This window comes from Saccopteryx leptura, chromosome 5 (genome assembly GCF_036850995.1).
Source record: "Saccopteryx leptura isolate mSacLep1 chromosome 5, mSacLep1_pri_phased_curated, whole genome shotgun sequence".
Taxonomy (NCBI): Eukaryota; Metazoa; Chordata; class Mammalia; order Chiroptera; family Emballonuridae; genus Saccopteryx; species Saccopteryx leptura.
Genome location: NC_089507.1, coordinates 204,801,766 through 204,822,280, shown reverse-complemented (window position 1 = coordinate 204,822,280; position 20,515 = coordinate 204,801,766). Strand labels below are relative to the sequence as shown.

General features: G+C 43.2%; 1 protein-coding gene across 2 annotated transcripts; it reads right to left on the bottom strand.

Annotated features, from left to right (window-relative positions):
- Positions 1-739: 739 nt before the first annotated feature.
- On the bottom strand, positions 740-17,274 carry WFDC8 (WAP four-disulfide core domain 8). 2 transcript variants are annotated; one of them, XM_066386259.1, is made up of 7 exons: positions 17,195-17,274; positions 11,366-11,448; positions 8,264-8,373; positions 5,901-6,041; positions 4,162-4,329; positions 2,033-2,173; positions 740-1,110 (listed from the first exon to the last, which is right to left on the bottom strand). In XM_066386259.1, exons 2-7 carry the CDS (start codon positions 11,413-11,415, stop codon positions 944-946), a joined length of 777 nt encoding a protein of 258 aa, XP_066242356.1. In that variant the 5' UTR covers positions 11,416-11,448; positions 17,195-17,274; the 3' UTR covers positions 740-943. The 2 variants fall into 2 exon arrangements, with proteins under 2 accessions (XP_066242356.1, XP_066242357.1); XM_066386260.1 differs by having other exon boundaries at positions 17,231-17,274.
- Between the last annotated feature and the right edge of the window lie 3,241 nt (positions 17,275-20,515).

Here is a 20,515-nt window from a genome sequence, read left to right as displayed (position 1 = left end):
TGCTAAAAGAACCAACTGTATTAAAACAAGTATATCCTCAGTATGATTAAGGTAATTCCAGGAATGCAAGGGTAATTCAACACATAAACATTTAATAATATAAGTTATTATACCAACAAATTGGAAGAGAAAAATCATTATATGATTAGATGCCTACAAGATATTTGCTAAAATTCAGCAGTAATATCCAATAGCAGCTGCAAATGGATGAAAAAAAATATGAACGATCAAATCTGCATATCCCAAACCCAACAACAAATGTATTTTATACAGCAGAAGACACTGACTTTGAAATAAAAAAAACTATATGGGGTATACACCATTGCCTTTTTTTTTTTTTTTGTATTTTTCTGAAGCTGGAAATGGGGAGAGACAGTCAGACAGACTCCCACATGCACCCGACCAGGATCCACCCGGCTCGCCCACCAGGGGGCGACGCTCTGCCCCTCCGGGGCGTCGCTCTGCTGCGACCAGAGCCACTCTAGCGCCTGGGGCAGAGGCCAAGGAGCCATCCCCAGCGCCCGGGCCATCTTTGCTCCAATGGAGCCTTGGCTGCGGGAGGGGAAGAGAGAGACAGAGAGGAAGAAGGTGGGGGGTGGAGAAGCAAATGGGCACTTCTCCTATGTGCCCTGGCCGGGAATCGAACCCGGGTCCCCCGCACGCCAGGCCGACGCTCTACCGTTGAACCAACCGGCCAGGGCCGCCTTTTTTTTTATTTCATTATTTCGGAGATTCTACATACTATAAGACGAGACAACTAAGTAAATCATGTAATGGGGAAAAATTAGAGTCAAATTTATCATTATTTTCAGATGATATAATTATATATAAAATCAGGATAGCCTCATGAAATATAGTTACACTTAATAAGACAATTCGGCAAAGTCATTGGATACAAGACAAAATTGACGGCTTTTTATCATGGTACTCACAATTAATTATTTTAATAAAAATATTTTTGACTTCTTCTCAAGTACGCAGGCTCCAGGCACATCAGTCCACATCGTGAGCAGCACTTCTCCAACACTGGGCAATCTTCATCTCTCTGGCACTTGGGCTTAGCGATCTTTAGACACGTTGGGGGTGTGTGCGGGCAGAAACCTGGTTTGACTTTATGGGGATAAAACAAGATGCTTGACCTCGAAATACTTGATCATAGTTTAAGACAAATTTGGGGAATCTTGGGAACACTAAACAGGGTTTTCTTCTGAATAAGCCTCTTCCCGAATAAAGGAGGCAGAGTACCAACTCTCTATAGCTAATAATTTGAGGGGCATCAAAAAGACTTATCATCTCTGATTTATGAATTCTGAAAGTATTTCTACATGTCCCTACAGAATTAATGGATTTGGGCTATCTAATCCCAGAGTACCAGAGGTAGAAGGAGTGGAGTACCAGACATTTTTCAGAACTTTCTTGTTTTATAAACTATAAAAGTTGAGCACCCCATAGGGGAAAGTGAGTTGCTTAAGGCCACACAGAAAAACAGTAGAAAAATTGAAGTCAGTTGGAAAGTCTTGACTCCTTCCATTACACCATGCTGTACCTTTAAACACTGACAATCTCTAGGACAAGATCAGACTATCTCAGTGGGAATGAGCACTAGCCTTGGAGGCTGGAGAGTTCATTTCTACCCCAACAGCATTTTGTTATCAATCATTTCCCCAGCACACCTTACAGAAAATGAATGTGTTGCACACGCTCTGAAGTTCTGTGTGGACATAAGGGCTTATTAGGAATATATTGAATGGTTTTATATATATGAGTAAGTGCATACTGTCACCTGTCACCTTGTAGAGCATTGGGGAATGAGATTCAGAATAAATTTTCATGGGAAAAAATGGGAAGTGACATCATGCATGATTGGATTTGAAGAATACCATTGTGGTCTCCCAAGATTAGAAGGACAACATGAGAGCATTGGTTGGACATTAAAAGGGTAAAGGTTCCCAAGACACCTCTAACGTCAACCTAAGACACAGCATGGCATCCTCAGCCCAATAGACTGTGGGAGATATGTTCCAGTCCTCACCTGCCCAGAGCGGGGAGCAATCAAAGCCACACTTGGATTTACAACATTTGTCAGAACCAGGACAATCATTGTCACTCTTGCATGAACCTGAACATTTCACGTGACTCTCAGAAGGGAAGAGTGGGCATCGTCCTTTCTTGACTAAAACAAGAGCAGATATGAGCTCCTTCAAACCCCACCCCATCCCACCACCCTTCCAACCGCTTTTTCTTCTCTTCAAAACAAGTATCTCTGACTTGGTTTCTTCTGCCCGCCTCTAGTGAGCTGTGGAGGCATAAAATGCCCCACATTTCATGGGGTGTAGTAGAAAGAGAGCTAGAATTGGTGTGTGATGTCCCAAGGCAAAGTTCTAGTCCTGCCCTTAATGAGTGACTTCAGTTTCCTTCTCTATAAAATAAGAGTAATTATGTGAAATCTACACAAAGACATGTCAGCCATTTTCAGGGGATTTGGTTTTCCTTTGAATGAAGAGTCACAAGATCTAACTCACATTTTTTTTTTTTTTTTTTTTTTTTTTTTTTTTTGCATTTTTCTGAAGCTGGAAACAGGGAGAGACAGTCAGACAGACTCCCGCATGCGCCCGACCGGGATCCACCCGGCACGCCCACCATGGGGCGACGCTCTGCCCACCAGGGGGCGATGCTCTGCCCATCCTGGGCGTCGCCATGTTGCGACCAGAGCCACTCTAGCGCCTGGGGCAGAGGCCACAGAGCCATCCCCAGCGCCCGAGCCATCTTTGCTCCAATGGAGCCTCGGCTGTGGGAGGGGAAGAGAGAGACAGAGAGGAAGGCGCGGTGGAGGGGTGGAGAAGCAAATGGGCGCTTCTCCTGTGTGCCCTGGCCGGAATCGAACCCGGGTCCTCCGCACGCTAGGCCGACGCTCTACCACTGAGCCAACCGGCCAGGGCCTAACTCACATTTTTGAAAGGATCATTGTGGCCACTGTGTTGATAATAGATTGTAAGAAGGAAAGGATGGAAGCAGGGAGACTTGTGAGGAGGATGTTCTCATAATCCAGGTGGGAAGGTGACAGCTCAAATCAGGGTGGCAGCTATGGAGGTGGGAAGGAGCAGTAGGATTCTGGGTCTATTTTCCTAACTTAATGGGTATTCATTTAGAAATAGAGGTATCAATGGTATTTAGAAGTTTCTTTGTTTTTTAACCAAGATAGGAAGATCTATAGATATAGCAGGTGTGAGATAGGAGAGCTAAGATAAACTTGACCCTGTCCCACTGTGAATCCTTGGACAACTAACTACTCCTCTGGCTCCATTTCCACATCTGTAAACTGGTGGTGGTGGGACATTTTTCAGCCCACCTCCCAGAATATGAGGTCAAAATGCTAACGCTGCCTGGTAAGTCACACAGTGCTGCATTTTGAAGACCATGGTCACCATCTCAGTTGTTACCACTGACTGAGCCCACACTACTACACAGCCTCCCGATCAAATCTCTGTCTATGTCCTTGGTCACATACAATCCCACCAACAACTCACTGAGGTCTTTGCTATTATTCCAGTATTACAGGGAAGAGAAATGAAATTCAAAGAGGTGAAGAAATTTACAGTAAGTGGGAAAAGTAGGATTTTAATCCAGGGCATTTGGCTTCTAAACTCTGTAGGACCCTGTCTCCTAACATCACTGGTGATGGTCATTATCCTAAGGAATGAATCCACACCCTCACCTTCACCCAGCCCTACTCTTCCTTTACTCCATGCTCTACCCTACAACACGGATTCCAGAGCTGACCTGTCTATGCTTCAATCTTGAGTGAGAATTCAGGTGATACTCAGTTGGTCAATGCGGTGAGAGCACACCTGTTTCCAAGCGGTAGACCTGGCTCTCGGGTCCCATTGGCCAAAGTTTATTAACACTTTATGTGTACTATCTCATATTTAAGCTCAATGCCGTTAGGTAAATACTATTATCATCTCCATTTTATAGACAAGGAAACAAATTCAAAAAGGCAGGCAACTGACCCAAGACTACCCAGCCAGTGAATGACAGAGCTAAGACTTGAACCAAGGCAGTTGAGCCTCAAAGTCTGAGCCTATAATAGAACTATGATAGAATGGGGATTCTATTTCTAGTTAGACTAAGCCCTCAGATTACCAACGATATGAGGCCTACCAGTTGATGAACAAGCCTTCATGCAGTCTTCCATGCTGAGAAAGTTGTTAGCATTCCCACCGCAGCCTCCGTACTTAAAGGGTTTGCATAAAAGATTTCTTAAGTCAAAATGCCAGCGCTCTCCATCATTCTTACAGTTTCCTGGATCTGCAGATAGCATGCAGGGTTCTGAGGGTAAGAAGCAAAGAGGAAAGAACATAAGGAAAGGGTCAGGCCCTCAGCTTTTGTATAGTTCATGGTGTTACCATTCAAGCCATAGAAAGAGCCAAGTCAATAAACGTTCTAGTCCTAGCTCTACAACAAATGCTCTGTGGTGCACAGCATCTCTGAGCAGCATTTCTGCCTTGTGAAGGACATTGTGAAGAGTACACAAGAATGTTTTGAAGCTGACCTTTCCACCGCTCTGAGTTCGGGAAGGGCAAGACTTGGTCAGCAACTATAGTCAAAATGCTTAAGACAGAGCCTAATGCATAAAAGGAGTAAAATACTGAGAAAGAAATAAAAAAAGCAGCCCCTCATGACTGGAAATTTATCTGATGCCCACAGATAAGTCAAAGTTATGTTGTTCTTTCTGTTGGGCATAAAATCTCACTGGACATCCATATCAAACAAGGTCCGTCTGAGACCATGATAAAGTGACACCAAAAAAAAAAAAAAAAAAAAATCACCGTGAAACTCAAAAAATACCAAACACCTATGAGTGATTTATGCTTCTCTACTGATTACAGCTCCATCTCTAGCCTGCCCTCTCTATAGATACAAGTCACTCCACTCTCTGATGGCACCCAGTCTAGAGCAAACCCCCACTCCCTTCGACCCTCCTTGCAATTACCCAATCAAAGCTTCAATCCTATAGAAGATTCTTTCTGAAAGATTTTTTTTTTCTTTGACAGAGACAGAGAGTCAGAGAGAGGGACAGATAGGGACAGACAGACAGGAAGGGAGAGAGATGAGAAGCATCAATTCTTCATTGCAGCTCCTTAGTTGTTCAGTGATTGCTTTTTCATATGTGCCTTGACTGGGGGGCTACAGCAGAGCGAGTGACCCTTTGCTCAAGCCAGCGTCCTTTGGGCTCAAGCCAGTGACCTTGGGCTTCAAATCAGTGACCTTTGGGCTCAAGCCAGTGACCATGGGGTCACGTCTGTGATCCCATGCTCAAGCCAGCGATCCCTTGCTCAAGCTGGTGAGCCCGCGCTCAAGTCGGCGACCTCAGGGCTTTGAACCTGCATCCTCTGTGTCCTAGTCTGACGTTCTGTCCACTGCGCCACCACCTGGTCAAGCTGAAAGCTTCTTATTGAGATACCTCATGTTGTCTGTGGTGAACACTGCAAGGAGTAATAAACCCAGTTCATTCAACTACAGGTGTGTTCCTTGGTGGCCTTTGGCCAAAGGACATTGACAATAATTATCTGTTGAATGATTCCATATAAAATACACAGTTCTCTATTATTAGATGCTCAATACTTTGGGTTACCAGAAAATGTCCTTGGAGGCCAAAGAGTCCAACAACCACCCCAGCCTCTAGGGTGACCGAGGTGTATCTTTGCCACTGTGCAAACAATAGTCTCTTGACACATAGTGAGCAAGGACGGGACGGTTGGGAGTCTAATGAGAGAAGCAAAGCATGAACCAAGGCCTCTTTATCCTGTCATCCCAGAAAATTGCTCAGCCAGCTCTGGACCAAGCAGGAAGTAGGGCAGCGCCAAAGGCACCCCTGCCCTTCGTCTGGAAGCCACTACCTTCATAGGGATCCATGCACCTCTTCCTACAACCAAAAGAGCAGCACTTCATGAGCCCATCGCAGGCGAAATCCTCCTTGCACATGTCTGGCAGGTTAGCCCTGCAGGTGAGCCTCTCTTTGTGGCACTCTCCTGGTTTACCTGCAAGAAACACATGTCTGAATTTGCATCATCCCTTGCCGGTCAGAGCTCTACTACGGCACAGGTGAAGAGCGAAACTCTCTCAGTTCCGTCCTCTGCCTTTAATCTCCAGTTCTTGCTCAGCTCCTTTTCTATGTAAGGACTGGGTCCGCCTCTCACCACTCTCAGCCCGTTTAGATAGATCTGAATCAGACGTGTGTGCCCCAGATTCTTCAGAACACCTATTTGTAAATATGTACGTCCCCCTATGTTCATCGCAGCATTGTTCACCCCGGCCACGGCATGGAAATGGGTGCTCAGTGTACACTTCGTGGCCCTAAGCTGAGCATCTCTACAGTGGAATGAACCAGAGAAGCATGATCTTTATAAATAATGCTGAGTCTTGGAATTACAGAAGTTTAGAATTATAGACACCATAATAATCATTCCCATCAACCTCCTAATATAATAGCTTTTTTTTTATTATTAGGAGGTCAGATAGGATAATATAGTAAACTGGGGAACAGTCTGGAACTTATAATCCATGGCTCTCTCCAGAAGCCCCACCGCTCCCCTGAGGACTGACCACTGAGAATGACAATACTTTCCAAATATATGTCTTACTCCACATTCCACCCTTAATGCACCCCTCCCCACCAAGGGCAGCCTAAAGCTAAGATCGGATGGCTCCTAATCTGGAGTGCACAGCAAAAGCATCCATGCATCGCTTAGCAAATATGGACCATGGACTTAATCGGAATCTAGAAAGTGAGGCCTAGGGACCTTTCTTAGGTTCCTAGGTGACCCTGAAGCAGCCAGCTGGGCACCATGATGCAGGCTACTATCTGGAAATGAGTGTTCTAGGTTTGGGCACAGTGACAGTTAAGCAAACGACACAGGGACACCTCCAAAGAAGTAAAGAGGCATAAAGTGTAAAGATGATGAGGTCAGACTTCCCCTCTTCCTAGCGCTGACGCCAGCCAGTTCTGCCTGCTTCCTGTGTTGGGGGGTCACTGAGCCTGTGTTGGGGCCTCAGTCCTGGTAGCTCCTTACCTCACTGCTGGCTTGAACTCCCACTCAGCACCCTCCTGCTTCCCTGTCAGCTCTTTGCAGCCACTGACCTCCTGTGTACTGTCTTCTCTGGGACACACACCCCAGGGGGTCCGCTGCCGTTTCTGGGGCCAGTCCCCAGAGTTCTGGTCTCAGCCCTCTGCTGTCATTACTTGGCACATACTTCCCAGGTGACCACATCCATTACCGTGACAGTCCCAGCTGGGATGCCCTTCCCTTCCCCCAGACCTATTCTCTCTGCCAGGTTGAGACTTATCTCCAACCACATGAGGAAAATAGCATTTGAGCATCTCATAAGCACCTCTGTAGCAACATGTATAAAAGTGAAACAGAGGCCCTGGCCGGTTGGCTCAGTGGTAGAGCATCGGCCTGGCGTGTGGGGGACCCGGGTTTGATTCCTGGCCAGGGCACACAGGAGAAGCGCCCATTTGCTTCTCCACCCCCCCCCTTCCTCTCTGTCTCTCTCTTCCCCTCCCGCAGCCAAGGCTCCATTGGAGCAAAGATGGCCCGGGCGCTGGGGATGGCTCCTTGGCCTCTGCCCCAGGCGCTAAAGTGGCTCTGGTCGCAGCAGAGCGACACCCCGGAGGGGCAGAGCATCGCCCCCTGGTGGGCAGTGCGTTGCCCCTGGTGGGCGTGCCGGGTGGATCCCGGTCGGTCGCATGCAGGAGTCTGTCTGACTGTCTCTCCCCGTTTCCAGCTTCAGAAAAATACAAAAAAAAAAAAAAAAAAAGTGAAACAGTGTGTCCCATGCCTAAACAGCGCCTTCTATCTGTTCCCATCTTGACACTGGGCATCAATAATCCCCCTGAGATTCAGCCCTCCCTTCCATCAGCCTAGCATCCTAAAAGTCATGGAATTGGGTCAATTCAATCTAACCCTCTAACCCCATCTCTTCTCCATCTGACCTGCTCCAATCTGTCTCAACTATTCCAACAGCCTTCCTACTGGTCCTCTGCCCTCAAGCTCCTGTCTAGTGACTGGTTAACTTGTAAAAATTAAACTTGGAAAAGACACATATTGGTAAAAGTTAGGGAAATAATTTGAGGGGAGCAGGTGAGGAAAGGATTCAAAGGGTCCAGGGTGGGTGAGTAGGGCATTCTCTGACACCCCAGGCCACGTGGCTTCATCTAACATGACTTCAGGATGAGCGGGTACAGCGTCTCTGAACCCACTATGGACTCTCCTGCGTGGTGATGCACATGTCTGCTCCAGTGAGAGGGAGAGAAGCAGCAGGAGAGCTACATTCCTCCTGCAGAAGGTGGAGCTGTGGCGAGGAGGGGGCCTGTGTAGGGCGAGAAGAGGGGCAGGGGGCAGGCACAAGTAAGAGACACAAAGCACGTGCGGATGAACCTTAGAGATAATCCACCAGTCTCCCTTTGTTCACAGATGAGAAAACTGTGATGCATGATGGGGAAGGTGCTCGTCTCTGGTCACATGACAAGTAGGTCAGGACCTTCATTCAGTTCTAGGACCCTCCCAATGGTCCCACACTCTTCCAGGGTACTGTACATTATCTACCCAAACACTCGCCCATGGTCTTGCTCTGGGTGAGAGGCCACACATGAATGATCACAGCGATTTGTCTGGAACAGTTGCAGGGCTGATTTGCCCACAGGCACTCTGGGGTCAACCCCAGGCACTAGTGAGCACCACTGATGACAAGAAACAGATTTTCAGGAGAGCCTGAGCATAGGGCAGTGGGTCTTAGTGTCCCAGGAGCAAAAAGATCCCAGATGACCTTGGGTTACCAAAAGGATCCTTCCTGTTCCTTCTGGGGTTATCCAAGCTTAGACACATATGATACTTCCAGACAACCACATAAACATATGTTCTTCTCCCACTCACTCTTCCTGGCCCTTAGGTATTTTTTTTATTTTATGATGAGAAAAAGTGATAATGCCTTACTGGATTAGCTCTCCTGGAGTGAATGCATTTCAAAAACAGCAAGACAGGGAGAAAGGGAAGGAGGCATAAAGAGAGAGGGAGAGAGAGAGAGAGAGAGAGAATGAACACATAATGTGTCTTTATGCCAACATGTGCATCTGTATCATTGGTGAAACTTCAGAAGCTTAAAAAGGGGTAGAATCTTTTTCAGATGTCCTAAACCATACTATGTAGCTGCCCAACAATAAACACCTGTAACAATGTATCCTTTTTTTCTTTTCAAAATTAGAATCCTGTATCCTCCTCAAATTTTTACAACAGTGCCTGGACTGTTCAGTAATGGGAATAATGGCCCATGACACAGTTATGTTGATTTTGATCCTGGCTTGGCCACTTATAGCTACACCTGTATCTTGGATCATCAGTTTCCTCATCCAGAAAATGGGAGTAATGCCACCTGGCAGCTTTGTTGTCATTGTGAGGATTAGATGAGATAGTGTGAAGATTATTCGTGAAGTGGTATGGAATAGTCAAAACTTAGTGTTTAGACTTGGACTTGAGTTCACAGCCTGGATCCCCCACTTACTGGCTCTGTGGTCTCAGCTCAGTCACTTATTCTCACTGAGCCTCAGCTTTTCATAAAGTAAATAGTAATAACACAGACTTCATCAATGTGAGAATTAGTTGAACTACTGTGTAAAGCATGTTGACTGATATATAATCAGTACTTAGTACATTTTAGTCAGTAAACAATATTGTGAATGCAAAAAAAAAAAAGGTACCTATTACCTTTTTAGCTTTCGAGTTCCCTAGTCAAAGACTGTATATCATAACTCCAGTTCCCCCAAGATTACCCAAAAAGTCCTATGATGCCTTAAATTTTTTTAATTAAAAAATTATTGATTTTAGAGAGAATGGAAGAGGGAGAGAGAAACAGGAACATAGATCTGTTCCTGTATGTGCCCTGACTGGGAACTGAACCAACAACCTCTGTGTTTCAGGACAATGCTCTAACCAACCAAGCTATCTGGCCAGGGCACCTTAAATTCTTAAGATCAAGTCACCCTTTTGGTTTGGAATTTTACCCCTTAACCTAGTAACACATACTAACTCAGTCTTAAGACTTGGTTGATCAGATTTGCCTGTAGACAGTAGGAAGCAGAGCTCCTAAGGTTGAGGTTGAGGGACAGACCTACATTAATAGGATTTCCAAATATAATGTAGGAGGCCTAGTTCTAATTTTTGGTATAATTATATCTCATGCAATATAAAGACCATAACAATACTAAAAAATTATTTGTTGTTTTATCTGACATTCAAATGTAATTTATCATCCTATAATTTATTTTTCAAAGCTATATGGTAGTTATTTTTAATATGACTACTTATAATATGCTACCATAATGTATTTGAGATTCTTTTATGTTGTTCTATATTGTTTGTACCTCTTTATTGCTGAGTTGTCATCCATTGTATGGATGTACCAGAGGTTGTTTATCCATTCACTAGATAGTGGACATTTGGATTGTTTCCAGTTGTTTGCAATTATGAATAAGTCCCCTATAAACATTTGCATACAGGTTTTTTTTTTGTTGTTGTTGTTTAGTATTTTTCTGAAATGAGAAACAGGGAGGCAGAAAGACAGGGATACACCTGACAGGGATCCACCTGGCATGCCCACTAGGGGGTGATGCTTGGCCCATCTGGTGTGTTGCTCCATTGCAACCAGAGCCATTCTAGTGCCTGAGGTGGAGGCCATTGAGCCATCCTCAGCACCAGGGGCCAACTTTGCTTCAGGAGAGTCTTGGCTGTGGGAGGGGAAGAGAGATAGAGAAAACGAGGAGGAGGGTGGAGAAGCAGATGGACTCTTCTTCTCTGTGTCCTGGCCGGGAATCGAACCCAGAACTTCCACACGCCTGGCCAATGCTCTACCACTGAGTCAACTGGCCAGGGCCACATACAGGTTTTTTTATATATAAAAAAATTGTCATTTCTCTTAAGTGGATACCAGGCAGTAGGACTCTTTGATTATATAATAGGCATGTGTAAGAAACTGTCAACTGTTTTCCGAAGTGGCTGTATCATTTTGCATGTCTACTGGTACTGTATGAGAGTTCCACTTGCTACCCCTACTTGCTAGCACTTAATATTGTAAATGGTTTTATTTTAGTCATTCTAATAGATGTGTAATAGTAAGATTACAAGATATTTTAGGAGATTGATTAGCTTGAATTTCTGAGACCCTAAGAATCTAAATCACTTAGAATGATGGTGGGGAATGTTTCCTATTTCCCGACCTTCCCTAGGACATTGTTTCAAACCCAATGGGCTCCTTGGTTCCTGAGGCAGGCTGGTCAGGAGATTCTCCAGAACCCCATCATTGAACCTACCTCTTTCCCCATGTGGCAGAGCTGGCTCTTTGCAGTAAATCGAGGAGCATTTTTCAATGGAAAGATTTTCAGCTGTCCAGGGGCTGGGGAAACAGTATGAATTTCCAGGTTACAACCATTGAAAACTACAGGGAAGCCCCTTCATGACCCCCTACTGCACCCCAACTGGGAACATACTCTGCCTCAGGGTCTTGTTTTGTTTCCATGCAAGAAAGCTCCTTGTTCACATCTTTCTCATCCGATGGCGTGATGTGTCCTGCTGCATGGCTACTCAACTGTGAATGTGCCTTTAGCCTCAGTCACTGGGCAGGAGATGCTGAGGAGGATAATTAGCTATGTAGGTCTCTTAATACACCTTGCCTTTACCTCAGGCAGAGTAATTAGATGCCTCCTTCAAAAACATAACCTTCTGGCCCTGGCCGGTTGGCTCAGTGGTAGAGCGTTGGCCTGGCGTGCGGGGGACCCGGGTTCGATTCCCGGCCAGGGCACATAGGAGAAGCGCCCATTTGCTTCTCCACCCCCCCTTCCTCCTTGTCTCTCTCTTCCCCTCCTGCAGCCAAGGCTCCATTGGAGCAGAGATGGCCCGGGCGCTGGGGATGGCTCCTTGGCCTCTGCCCCAGGTGCTAGAGTGGCTCTGGTGGCTCTGCCCCTGGTGGGCATGCCAGGTGGATCCCGGTCTGGCACATGCGGGAGTCTGTCTGACTGTCTCTCCCCATTTCCAGCTTCAGAAAAATACAAAAAAAACCCCACAAAAACAGAAAACAAAACAAAAAAAATGACCTTCTGAGTAACTCCTACTCGGTGATCTACATTCTGATACTAAGGAAAGTCAGTCTCTAGGTGTGGAGTGCAGCGTATGCTCTAGCTCCATGCTGTCTTATTTAAATGCCTTGCATCTTTCTAATATTTTCTCTCTTTGACTTGTCTATAACTGAGAAAGATGTTGAGGGCTCTTCACATAGCCATGGATTGCTCAGTTTATGCCTGTAAGTCCATTAGTGATTGTTTAATATATCCTGATTCTATTGATTTAGGTATGAATGAATTCCTGGTGAGTTAAATTTTTTTTTATCATTATATAATGATCAAATATGCCAAGCACTGGAACAGCCAGCAACAAAGAAAAGAGAAGGTGCCCTCCTACAGGAGGCATTGCTCTGTGAGTTTGAAAAAAGCACAGAATTGAAGCTTTTTCTTCTCTAGGAAGGAGGGAAAGAAATAAAAGGGGTTCGGTCCCAGCTTTATGGTGTGTTCCCTGAGGAGGTGGTCTCCATCTTGCTTCATGTCAAGTACTACTGACCAGAGAAGCTCTCTCTCAATCCAAACCAGTTCCTAAAGGCTGGGAGAGGTAGCTGCTTCTTCAAACAGAGGCAAGAAAGCAAAATTACAGGAACCTGAAGAATCAGGAAAACATCACACATTAAAGGAAGAAAACAAATCTTCACTTAACAAACCAAAAGAAATAGAGATCTGTGAATTGCCTAATAAAAAATTCAAAACAATTGTTTTTTAAAGCTCAGTTATAAGGGAACAGATTGACAACCAAATGACATTTTTAAAAAGTGACATATGAACAAAACAATAATATTAACAAAGAAATAGAAGTGATAAAAAATATTGCAGATGAAGAATACAATAAGTGAACTGAGAAATTTACTAAAAGGGCTCAAACACAGGCTTGTTCAAGCAAGAGAAAAAAATCAGTGGACTTAAAGACAGGTCATTTAAAAATTTCAGATAAAAGCTGAGTTTGGCAGTACATTCAAAGGATCATATGCCATGACCAAGTGAAGTTTATCCCCAGGATATAAGAATGGCTCAACATCTACAAATCAATCAGTGTGGTAGACCACATTAACAGAATAAAGAATAAAAATCATAGGACCATCTCAATAGATGCAGAAAAAGAATGGACAAAATTCATCTTTTTATGATAAAACTCTGTACAATAAAGGCCATATATGACAAGTCCACAGTTAATATAATACCTAGTTAATGTCACACTGAAAGCTTTTCCTCTAAGATACGAAACAAAACAAAGATGCCCACTCTTGCCACTTCTAATCAATACAGTACTGGAAGTCCTAGCCAGAAAATTACACAGAAAAGGAAATAAAAAGCATCCAAATTGGAAAGGAAGAAGTTAAATTGTGTTTGCAGATGACATGATAACAGATATATAGAAAATCCTAAAGGCCCCAACAAAAAACCTAAGAAAAAAATTCAGTCAAGTGGCAAAACACAAAATCAACAAACAAGAAATCAGTTCTGTTCTATACACTAACAACAAACTAAGAATGAAATGATTTATAATAGCATCAAAATCAATAAAGTACTTAGGAATAAATTTAACCAAGGAGACAAAAAAGTTGTACACTGAAAACTATAAAACAGTGATGAAAGAAGACACACAAAAATGGAATGGTGCCTCCTATTCTAGATTGGAAGAGTTGATATTGTTTAAATGTCCATGCTACCCAAAGTGATCTACAGATTCAGTGCAATCCCTATCAAAATTCCAAAGACATGCCTCACAGAAATAGAAAAAAAAAATTGTAAAATTCATCTGAAGCCATATAAGATCCCAAAATCCAAAGCAATTTTTGGCAAAAATAACAAAGCCAGAAGCATCACATGTCCTGCTTTCAAAATATATTACAAAGCTAAAGTAATCAAAACAGTACCATGTTGACATAAAAACAAACATGTAGCCCAATGAAACACAATAGAGAGGCCAGAAATAGATCCACATATTTACAGTAAACTGATCTTTGACAAGGGTGCCAAGAACACGCAAGGTGAACAACCCTTGTTCGTTTAAAGTATAATCTCTTCAGTAAATAGCTTTGGGAAAACTAGATATCCTGTTCAGAAGAATAAAATTAGGCCCTTATCTCACAACATATGCAAAAATCAACTCAACACCCGCCACACAATGTAATACCTGAAACTGTAAAACTACTAGGAGAAAACATAGAGAAAAATGCCTCTTGGCATTGGTTGGGGCAATAAATTTTTTTGGATATGACCCCACAAGCCCAGGCAACAAAAGCAACAACAGAAAAACTCAAAACCTTCTGCAAAGCAAAGAAAACAAGCAACAGAGTGAAGAGACAACCCACAGAATGGAATACAATGTTTATAAACCACATATCTGATAAGGTGTTAATATCCAAAATGTATAAGGAACTCAAACAACACAATAGCCAGAAAACAAATAACCCAATTAATAAATGGGCAAAGCACTAGACATCTCTAAAAGAACATTTACAAATGGCCAACAGGTACATGAAAAAGTGCTCACTATCACTAATCACACCTGTTAGAATGGCTATTATAAAAAAAAAAAAATAACAAGGATGTGGAGAAAAGGGAACACTTTTATGCTCTTGGTGGGAATATAAACGATATAGCCATTATGGGAAATAGTCTGAAGGTTCCTCAAAAAATTAAAAATAGACCTACCATTTGATCAGGCAATCCCATTTCTGGGTGTATATCCAAAGGAACTAAAATCACTATCTTGAAGAGATATCTGCACTCCCATATAGCATTATTCACAATAGCAAAGAGGTAGAAACAACCTGTATCCATCAATGAATGAATGGCTAGAGAAAATGTGATATGCATGTAAATATTATTCAGCCTTTAAAAAATTCCATCATCTGTGACAACATAGAGATGATCCTGGGGTATATTATGTTAAGGGAAATAAGTCAGACACAGAAAGACAAATCCTGCATGATCTCACTTACAGGTGGAATCTTAAAAAGTTGAAGCTGAGAATCAAATGGTGGTTGCCAGAGACTGAGATGGGAGAGATAGGGAGATGCTGGTCAAAGGATAAAAGTAAGATGAGTAAGTTCTGGGGAGATAGTGAGACAGACTTCCGCATGCGCCCCCACCAGTATCCACCCGGCAGCCCTCATCTGGGGCTGATGCTCCAATCAACCGAGCCACTGGCTGTGGGAGGAGAAGAGAGAGAGAAGGGGGAGAGGAACGGGCAGATAGATGGTCACTTCTCTTGTATGCCCTGACCAGGGACCGAGCCTGCAGCATCGCTAGGCCAACACTCGATCCACTGAGCCAACCCCCCAGGGCCTATACTTGAAACTTTCTAAGAAAGTCTTGCATGCTGTCATCACAGTAAAAAAGGGGACTATGTGAGATGATGGGTATGTTAATTAGCTTGATTGTGGTAATCATTTCACAATATATACCTATATGAAAACGTTACAATTTTTATTTGTCAACCATAACTCATTAAAGCTGGTAAAAATTTTTAAATTTCTTTTAAAAGTTCCACTGGGTATTCAGAACTATTAACAGTTCTTTTCTGCCAGCACTTGGACATGATCTTTCTGCTCTCTTTTGGCTTCTGTGGCTCCTCTTAGTCAAATGATTTCTTTTCTTTTTGTTTGTTTTTTACTTCAGTTACGTAGTTCATTTCTAGGTGTTCTAGTTGGCATGTTTTCAACATTCTGGTCATTTTCATGAACTCTTTAACCTTAGTCATGCTGTTGTTGCAGTCTTTTCCTTTCTTTCCTTTTACTTTCTAAGCATTTTTATTTTGTATTCTGTATGCAATAATTCTGATGTCTGAGGTCTTTGTGGATCTCTGCCATTTCCCTTGACTTTTCTTCATCTTTTATTGTTTTCTTACATTGTGTGTCAGTTTCTCTTCTTGTGAGCTTTTATATTTAATGGAAGCGTACCTCTAATGGCACTTGATCTGTGGAAGTCCTTGAAATCCTGTATTTAAGGGAGCATCTTCAAAATCCATTTATTTTACATAGTACCCTAACAACTCAGCCTCTTTTTTTTTTCTTTTGTGACAGAGAGAGAGAGAGAGAGAGAGAGGAATAGATAGGGACAGACAGACAGGAAGGGAGAGAGATGAGAAGTATCAATTTTTTTGTTGTGGCACCTTAGTTGTTCTTTGATTGCTTTCTCATATGTGCCTTGACGGGGGGGGGGGGGGGGGTCTTGGCTACAGCAGACTGAATGATCCCTTGCTCAAGCCAGTGACCTTGGGCTCAAGCTGGTGAACCTTGCTCAAACCAGATGAACCCACGCTCAAGCTGGTGACCTCGGGGTTTGGAACCTGGGTCCTCTGTGTCCCAGTCCGACGCTCTATCCACTGCGCCACCGCCTGGTCAGGCAACTCAGACTATCCTGAATAACATTCCTCACTTCAGGTTTTTCAAACTCCACACACGTGATAATTCCTGCTCCACTGTCATGTTAAGGAAACTAGCTTGTAATTATGAATTCTTAAAGAGGTCTTTTTTCCCACTCTATTCGGCAGATAAATAAAATGTAGTGTGTGTGTGTATAAATATAGATATATATAATAGAGCATTAATTAGCCTTTTAAAAGAAGGAAATTCTATATATCCTACAATGTGGATAATCCTTAAAGACACTGTGCTAAGTTAAGTAAACCAGCCACAAAAAATACTCTACCATATCTGTTTTTATAATATTCTGCTTCTATGAGGTTCCTACAGTAGTCAAGTCCATAGAGACGGAAAACAGAATGGTTTCCAGGGACTGAGGAGGGGGCCTGGGAGTCATTGTTTAATGAGTGCAGAGTTCCAGTTTTGCAAGATGAAAAGAGTTCTGGAGACGGATGATGAAGTGGTTGCTCAACAATATGAATGTATCTATTTAATACAGCCGAACTGTGTATTTAAGAATAGCTAGGATGGTTAACTTTGTGTTATGTGCATTTTACCACAATTAAAAATAATAATAAAAAAAGAAAAGAGTTTTGATTTGATTTCTGCTTGGAGATGTAGAGAGCTGAATAAACCCCCCCGAACTTACATGGACAAAAGGCTGGACAACTTGTCTTGAACTCACCGGAATGTGGAGATCACAGGCAACCAGCCCATCCAGAATCTGGGAGCCCAGGCACCTGCAGGGAGAGAGAAGCGCGAGCATCGATGACCCGCGGGCTGTGCAGCCAGGCACCTGTAAGAAGAGCTCCGCGAGTGGCTGAGACTGAGCGTGCTCGGGCAGAGGAACACGAAGCCCTCGGGGCTGCAGATACAGGCGGAGTCCTTACCCTCTAGTACAGGGGTCCCCAAACTTTTTACACAGGGGGCCAGTTCACTGTCCCTCAGACCGTTGGAGGGCCAGACTATAAAAAAAAAAACTATGAACAAATCCCTATGCACACTGCACATATCTTATTTTAAAGTAAAAAAACAAAACGGGAACAAATACAATATTTAAAATAAAGAACAAGTAAATTTAAATCAACAAACTGACCAGTATTTCAATGGGAACTATGCTCCTCTCACTGACCACCAATGAAAGAGGTGCCCCTTCCGGAAGTGCGGTGGGGGCCGGATAAATGGCCTCAGGGGGCTGCATGCAGCCTGCGGGCCGTAGTTTGGGGACCCCTGCTCTAGTAGATGTTTTCTCTAGGAAGCCCACTGAGCACTTAGAGAAAAGCTAGTTAGAGGTCTGAAAAAGCCTCCCTGTAGTGCAGAACTGGGGAGGCGAGAGTAGGCAGCAAGCTCTAGGGAAGGGGAAGAAATTACACCTGGAAGCTTTCCTTTCTTTCCTACCGACAAAGCTTTAATCTTGGAGAGAGGAGCACCACTATTGCCTTGTGGGTACAAAAAAATTTTCTTTGCAGCTGAGGAGGGGCAGAAATACTTGCCAGATTCAGAACTTTGTTCCTGGGGGGGGTCCTGGGAAGGGCAGGATCGCTAAAACAACATCCCTGAGACCCAGGGGCATAGTGTCACCCTAAGACTAAGAATCAGAACAGAGGATGAGCCCCAGCCCCCACCACTCCTCCAACCCACCAGGCTGGGAACGCTCAGTGACAAGTAACTTGCCAGAGCCAGGTCGTTCTCAGAGAACTCAAAGCTGGTGGAGCAGATATCTGGAAAAAGACCATCTGGCAAACCCAGCTCCACCCCCAACACAGGAATCTGTGTTCTGAAGATGGAATTTGAAGTCTGGTGCACTCGAGGTAACCACGGCAATAATTAACCAATAAACCGCCAATTCGGCTCTGAATTAGATTAACACAAACTTCTTCCACCCTGAAGACCTATTAGAAGGAAAAGCAAACCCATTTCCAAGGTTAAAAACTACATATTTCTAGGTTCTGCTTCCTTCTCTCTCCCACTACAAAAACTGGAAAGTAAGTAAGAGCAGGCAGATTGGGACAGAAGACTGGAATTCAAGCACCACATTACTGGAGATGAATTTACTGGGATTTGTTTCCATCTGGTATCCCTTGGCTAACTTGCAAATAAGCACTAGGGTGCAGATAGAGAGGGCTTCAGGAAAAAACCCCATGACTTTGGCTTGATGCAGGGAAAGGGAAACTTGTGGTGCTCAGAAAATATACGTAAAACCCCTGGTTTCTCTCTCTCTCTCTATCTCTCTCTCTTCTGTGTTCTGTGGTAGTGATGGCAACAGCTGGTATGGGTTTGGAAGGAGCCAAAACTCTGAAGAAGGGTAAACCTTTCTCTTTCTCTGTTGGGTGCAGCTGTAATTCTAAGAGAGTGGGTGGACTCCTGTTGCTCATTTCTTTTTTCTCTCTTAGTTCTCCCACCACTTGGCCCTGGATGTAGTTGGACATAGTTGGAGGTAGTTGTGGGAGAGCATAACAGAGCCAGGAAACCAAAGCCCCAGTGTTTTGGAGCTGTGGGCAAATAGAAGGTACTTGGGAGATTAGAGAGGGAGGAACTCAGGAAAGCGAACCCATTAAGTTGCTTATTTACTCTTGGGTTCATCTCCAAGCTGTGCATGCAAAGATGTGATTCTATTTGACGTAGTACTTTGAGAAATGAGTTACTAGACAGACACATCTACCTGGGTCCCAGTCTAGCCACAAGGTGGTGCATATACGGAGAAGACTGAAGGAAATGAAAAGGCTTTGGAAACTTGAACTGACCCGGAACTGTAACCCACAGAAGACAGGTTGAACTTTTCTGCCTGTGCTGAAACATTTCAGTTACTTTGGAAAACAGAGTATCAGCCTTCTTTATTAAGATCCAGAGTCTTATAACACAGTATTCAAAATGTCCAGTATACAATCCAAAATTATGTAGCAAATGAAGGAAAACGAATATATCAACTCATATACAAAAAAGATGATCAACAGACTTCAATTCCAAGATAAAATAAATTATCTGACAAAGATTTTAAAGAAGATATAAAAATTCTGCAGCAAGTAATCATGAACAACCTTGAAACTGATGGAAGAGTAAAAGTATCAGTAAAGAAATAAAAGATGCTGGTTTGAGCAAAAGCTCACCAGCTTGAGCCCAAGGTCGCTGGCTCAAGCAAAGGGGTTACTCAGGCTGCTGAAGGCCCGCAGTCAAGGCACGTATGAGAAGGCAATCAATGAACAATTAAGGTGTTGCAATGCGCAACGAAAAACTAATGATTGATGCTTCTCATCTCTCCATTCCTGTCTGTCTGTCCCTGTCTATCCCTCTCTCTGACTCTCTCTCTGTAAAAAAAAAAAAAAAAAAAGAAGAAGAAGAAAAAGAAGAAATAAAAGATGCAATGAAGAATAAAATGGAAATTTTATAAAGGAAGAAAATAATAACTGAAAAATTAAGAAAAACAGCTCTTAGTTTCATTAACTTTCTATAGTTTTTCTGGGTTTTTTTTTTTTTTTCATTTATTTCTGCTTTGGTCTTTCTTTTGCTAACTTTGGATTTAATTTGTTCTTTGCTAGCTCCTCGAGGTAGGAAAAGTTTAATTGTTTATTTGAGATTTCTCTTTTTCTTAATTTAGGTGTTAAGAGCTATAAATTTCCTTTTTCTTAGAGCTTCTTTTGTAGCATCCCATTGGTTTTGGCATGTTGTCTTTCCATTTTCATTTGTTTCAAGATATTTTTTCCCTTAAAAATAATTTTTTTTAAATTTCTACTTTGATCCATTGTCCAGAACTATGTTAATTTCCACAAATTTGCAGATTTCTCAGAATTCCTCCTGTTGTTGATTTCTAAATTTAGACCACTGTAGTCAGAAAAGATCCTTAATCTGTCCTGGAGAATGTTCCATGTGCAGTGATCTGAGCCACCAAATGTAGACAGGACCTGATCCAGGACTACAAACAGCAGCAGGGTCCCTGGTTGTCACTGTGCTCTTCCATGGCCGCACGGTGCCT

Bases quoted from the DNA above. Each gene is read 5' to 3' on its own strand.
- WFDC8 (XM_066386259.1), bottom strand. From the start codon at position 11,415: ATGCTCCTCGATTTACTGCAAAGAGCCAGCTCTGCCACATGGGGAAAG. The intron at 4,330-5,900 runs GTAGTGGCTTCC...TCTTACCCTCAG, and splicing joins GTGCATGGATCCCTATGAAG to AACCCTGCATGCTATCTGCA. The intron at 2,174-4,161 runs GTAGGCCTCATA...CTCTTGTTTTAG, and splicing joins GAAGGCTTGTTCATCAACTG to TCAAGAAAGGACGATGCCCA.